Raw genomic sequence first — 6,000 nt, forward strand, 5'->3', positions numbered from 1 at the left:
GATCCAAATGGCCTGAGCTTGGTGGCCATCTGGTCTTATGATGTGATGGAATACATTGAGCTGTGGTGCACTGGCCTTGGCTCGGAGTGTGCAGACCAGTACAACTCCTGGGCTGAGGTGAGCTGCCCTGGGAAAGCTGTTTCCAGGACAGAAGATATTATTTCTTCCTGAAATGGAGAAACATTTTGCAGAGCAAGGAAAGGAATTCTTCCAGGAGTGGGGCTTTAGAAACTCAAGGATAGGCTGGTGAAGGTCTGTTGCTGGGAATCAAACTTTCGCTTCAACAGACATCAAGATGAAGACTTAATATTAAATCCGTTGGACAGAAAAAAAAAAAAAAAAAATTGAAGTTGAAGGCATCAACATATAAAAAAATATTGGTATAGCACATTTAAGAAAAATGTATAATGCCTGCACTGCTTGTATGAAAATATGGTGGTTGGTGCATCTCTTCTAGTGTTACATTCTTTTCTCAGTTCTGGACCTTGGTATTTTATGACAATGATAATCAAATACATCATTCTGTGAGGTCCTGTTTGGTAATATCACTTGCATTACTTTACTTTTTCTTTTTTTGATATAACGTTTGAGTTACATAAACATCATACATACATTCTGTTTTGATTGTTATACTTTAAAATAGCTTAATGAGATCATGTAAGCAGTTACATTATGAAATAATGAACAAAGGTAAAGCTGATTGTCTTAGCTAATTTCAATTATTGAAGTGATCATTTAAAGGAATGTAAAGTTTAAGCATAATGTTAATTTTGGGGTTTAGGAAGGCATAAAGACTTTTTCCACTGAAGTTAATGGAATCAGGTATGCTTTATATTATTGTCATTCCCATGATGAAGTAGTGAGGCTGAGACAATGAAATGTTAAGTAATTTTCCCAGATTCATCCAACTAATAAGTTGAGGATCTGGGATACAAACCTCAAGCCATCTCATAGCAGGACCCATGATTTTAACCACTATACTATATTGCCTCTTTCTAGGAGTGATAATATAGGAACAACAATAAGAAAAAATACCAGTTGCCATCAAGTTGCATATCAGAGTAGAACTGTTAGACTGTGCTCCATAGGGTTGTCAGTGACTAACTTTTCAAGAGTAAATCACCAGGCCTTTCTTCTGAGGTGTCTGGGTGTGGACTTGAATCTCCAACCTTTCAATCAGCAGCTTGCACCACCCAGGTGCTGTATTCAGTTTTCCTTCTAATTCCTTGCAATGTATCGTCACAGCTATGGGATATAGTGATGTTTTCCTTTATGTTAAGCAGCTTGAATGAAAATGCTGCCAAGAGCTCTAATTAAGAGCAGCTTTAAGCTACTGAATTAGCCAGATAACATAAGAATATCAGGCTATCTTATAAGATGCTGTGGCACCAACCTTGATTGCCTAAATAAACTGTTCTCAGATCTCTAAACTAGAGACCCATTTGCATGGTGAAGAGGATCTACAGTTCACCTCAGTGAGAGCTGTCTTGAGGTGAGCCTTGGGTTAGCTCATTTCCATGGGATTTTGTAGGCCTGGTCTGGTTGGCTGCTAGTTTTGATCCTGCACCTGTGAATCCCCAGTCAGTTCCACAAGGTATTTAGCTTCTGATGAGGGGTGATAAGAGAGGGATAGCAGTTGCTAAGCAACAGGTAGAGGTTAAGACAACACTAAAGCACAATCTGTACCTAATTATGGTACACTTAATAATCACTGTTCTTCATAAGAATTGTAGTATGGCAGTATAACAAATTATAAAGCCGGATAGAATCCCCAGAAACAGTCTATTTTCTTAAGATCCTGCATAATAAGTTTGAAGGGATACTAGAAATATAATATTATGTTTTTCGACTTTGGAGTTCATGTTTTTTAGCAGATGAACTCATAAAAATATGTCTTTCACAGCAAATTCTCTACAAATTGGAGAGGTGCTTTATTATTTTTGTTGTTATTCCTTTGAGATAATGGCACACAGGATAAACAGTTTGAGAAGGAAGGCTCTGAAGGGAAGCCCCTAATAAGCCAAAAAGAGTCATATTTCAACAATATAGTAGCTTCTTATCCAGGAGAAGCATGTTTAGGTTTTGCTTTTTGTCCTTTTTAATGTTCCATGCAAATGAACCCTTGTCCTAGATTGGAAAAAAAAAAAAAATCTCATGACGTTGTGCTCTTTTAGTCCTTTCTGTAAAGGTAGGGATACTTTTTTGTCCTTGGTCAAATTTATTGAGGCAGAGAACTGATAGCCTAGCTTACCTGTGCCAGATGTCATCTGTATTTTTATCATGATCACAGAGACACTCATTGTCCTGGGAATGGAGGGAACATTGTTCCTGCTTTTTGGAGGCTGTCTTTCACGGTATTGTGGGGGAGGGAGTCAAGGTCCATTAAAGATCTATTAGGGAGTAAGTTTGATGTTAAAAAGGTTCATATCCATTCTGGAATTTAGGTGTCTAGATTTTTGAGACTTCTAGAAGAATTGAGGGAGAAATCAAGACCCACAGAACAAAGTAATCTGAATTTAAAGCTGCCTTGTTTTGTAAAGAAATGTTATTTGGACCCTGCTTACTTTAATAGTAGGAGCTCTGGTGGTGCTGCGCTTAAAACATTACACTGCTAACCAAAAGATCAGTGGTTCTAACACACCAGCCGCTCCATGGGAGAAAGAGGAGGCAGTCTGCTTCCATAAAGACTCACAGCCTTGGAAACCCTATGCGACAGTTCTACTTTTTCCTATAGAGTTGCTATGAGTCGAAATTGACTTGATGGCAGTGGGCTTGGTTTTGGATATTTTAGCAGTGGTTAAATATAACTATCATTGTACACAAAATGATACTTAAAGAGAAGGGTGTTGTTTTTATTTTCATAACAAAACAATAGAGTCAAATTAAAAGATGAAATTCATTCTGTACATACATTAAAAAAAAAAAGCTTACCTGAAAATTTAAATGAAGAAGGATCTATGGATAGAGACCCAGTTTTACCTATTATCTTCTGATATAAAATGGTTTCAATCCTATCCCAAAATTTTGCTGCATTATATTTAAAGCAGGATTTAAACATCAGAACAGCATGCACTATTACTTTCCCTTTGGCTTGGCTGCAGAACAAAAACAGAAAAATAAATTATTTTTATTATTATTATTATTTGTACCATGGCTCTGTCACTCTCAGTGAAAATTTTGTCTGTTGGAGCTCCTGGCGGCTTTTCTAGTCCCTCTCAAGGAAAGGTAAATTGCATTTTATGGACATGGTGGAACAGTGTGAAAGGAGTGTGATTTAGGCTCAGGAGATGTGAGTTTGTGTTCTAGATCTACTATTTGCCAACTCTGACTATAACAAACTGTTTACATTCTTTGTGCCATCTCTCAAATGGAGATGGTAATAATATTTACTGGGTTATTGTAAACATCATATAAAATAATGGATCTGGAGCTATTTTGAAAATCCCAGAGTGCTATATAAAAATTATTTATTAATATCCATGTATCTGTGTGTTATAAAGGAGCTTTGGTGGCACAGTAGTTAAATCATTCTGCTGCTAACCAAAAGGTTGGTGGTTGAACCCACCAGACACTGTGGGAAAAAGATGAGGCAGTCTGCTTTCACAAAGATTTACAGCCGTAAATGAAACATAATGGGTAAGGTGAGAAAATCATTTATTATCTTGGTTTTCTTTTAGCTGAGAGGCACAATTTGTAGTAATGGATCAGTTCTCTCTTACCTGTTGGAAATCATGGCTGAGGGGAACAAAACATTCTTTAGACTGGATTTATTTTAATTTGTAATTCTGCCTTGAAGACATAAATGTGTAAACCAGAAAATTGAACAGGCGGGAACTACTACTTACCCAGTGGAATGTCTAGTCTGCTCTAATCTCTATTTCTGTGGCTCCTCACCTCTTTCCAGCATTTCTCCACATTTGTACAATTGCCAATCCAAAACAGCACCAGACATCTAGGTAACCAGGGAAAGATCCTGAAAACATTCATTTCATATCATACCTTCTAGCACTCATGTTCAAAAAATAGAAACAAATGCCAAGATATTCTAAGTGATTATAGAACCTTGTGGGAGCGCTGGTGGCCTAGTGCCTAAGGCATTTGACTGCTAACCAGAAGGCTGGCTGTTCAAACCTACAAGCCACTCCTTGGAAGGAAGATCGGGCAATCTACTTCTGTAGAGATACCGCCTCGGAAACCCAAGGATGGATCGCTATGAGTCGAATCGACTGGACGACAGTGAGTTTGGTTTGGCTTTGGGTAGAACCTTATTGTTTCAATTATTTTTTCCAGGATAAATGAATGGATTAGCTAATTTCTATACAGTATACCTTATCACTTTATGTTTTAGGGGTACATGTACCAGATGCCTTTCCTTCTGAGGGTGTAAATGTATTATTTTTATTTCTTTTGTACAGATTAGGCCATTGGTAATTATTTATTAAGTATTCTCATTTCTTCCTCTGCTTTTATGTTTCCCATGGGTACAATGTAAGTCTCTTTGATCTGCAAGTACTAAATCCTTTGTTCCTGGTGAAATGGACAAGGACTTATCATATTACTCTGTTTATTTTAAAGAGTTGTTAAACCATAGATGTCACTCGGAACTTTTCTCCTGGGTCAAATAAACTAAAACTAAGCTAAATATGGAATATACATTCTTAATCTGATGTCATTAGGGTCATATGACAAAAACATGAACTAAAAGTTGTTTAATTTTACCTTTTCCTGACTCACAAATAATCTTCAATTTATATGAAAAATAAATCTATAATTTTTTTTTCCCACAGGCAGTTTTCCTTTACAGTTTTCCTCTACTTCCCATTCATTCACTCATGCAACAAATGTATATTGGTTCAGGCACTATGTCAAACAGAGTTCTACACACCAGAGCTCTATCAGCATATAAGACTACACGTTCTCAACTTTCATGCCCATATATTTTAGTGGGAGAGACAAATACAGAAAATGAATCATGCTAAGATGTGGAGAAAAGCATTCCAGGAAGAAGGAGTAACAAGTGCAAAAGCTCTGTGAAAACAAGTTTACTGGAAGAGTAGAAGAAATATCAGTGTGGATGGAAAGTTGTGAGTGAAGTCAACAGTATGGGATGAGATTGGAGAGAGGGGCAGGGGCCAGATCAGGTAGGTTCATGTGGACTGCAGTAAGGAGTCTGGAATTTGTGGGAAACCTTCAGAGGTGGTTAATCAGGGGATTATTGTGTTTTTCCAATTCATTTGGGTTTCTGTGTGTAGAATAGTTTATAGGTGGGCAAGAATGAAAGCTGGAGATTAGATAGTTTGATACACTAATCTAGGTAAGAAGGAACTTGGGATGGAACGTAGCAGAGAAGGTGAGTGAGAGGAAGTGGAGAGTCCCTTCTCAGTAACTGATGCTTAAAGCTTCTACATTCAGAACTTTTCTTCTTATGGTCATTTCTATCACATCAATCAAGCAGATTCTTTTTTTGCTTTTTTTTTTTTTTTAAAAACTCATAGCATCAACTAGTGATTGTGTCCCAAGAACAACTTACCTGGTTTGCTAATTAAAAGTAGTAAGTGGTACTGTGAAATGCTGCAACATACGAAGAGTCTGAAAGCATGGCAATTAATGGATCAAGTTTTCTGGTACATCACAGCTGCTCAATTATGGTTGTTTTTTACCTTATGGCTCTATCTTAGTTATCTACTGCTTGATACCACAATACTACAAGTGGATGGCTTTAATAAACAGAAATTTATTTTCTTACAGTTTAATAGGCTAGAAGTTTGAATTCAGGGCTCTAGGGGAAGGCTTTCTCTTTCTGTCAGCTCTGATGGAAGGTCCTTGTCTCCTTTCAACATCTGTGGGCCCACCATTACTTGGAGATCTCCATGTGGGTTTTTTATTTATTTATTTATTTTTAATTTTATTTTGATTTGGGTGAAGATTTACAGAGTAAATTCACTTTTCATACAGCAGTTCACATATACTTTGTCTCATGTCATTGACCAAAATTTACAA

General features: G+C 37.0%; 1 protein-coding gene across 1 annotated transcript in view; it reads right to left on the reverse strand.

Annotated features, from left to right (window-relative positions):
• LOC103198626 (transmembrane protease serine 11C-like) overlaps nucleotides 1-6,000 on the reverse strand; it is a 94,152-nt gene that overhangs the window by 28,692 nt on the left and 59,460 nt on the right. Inside the window, exon 5 of the mRNA XM_042781214.1 lies at nucleotides 2,932-3,095. Within this exon, the coding sequence (XP_042637148.1) occupies nucleotides 2,932-3,095 (164 nt within the window). The remainder of the gene's footprint in view (nucleotides 1-2,931; nucleotides 3,096-6,000) is intronic.

This window comes from Orycteropus afer, unplaced genomic scaffold (genome assembly GCF_000298275.1).
Source record: "Orycteropus afer afer isolate SDZICR_OR568_19922 unplaced genomic scaffold, OryAfe1.0 scaffold00098, whole genome shotgun sequence".
NCBI classification, from domain to species: domain Eukaryota; kingdom Metazoa; phylum Chordata; class Mammalia; order Tubulidentata; family Orycteropodidae; genus Orycteropus; species Orycteropus afer.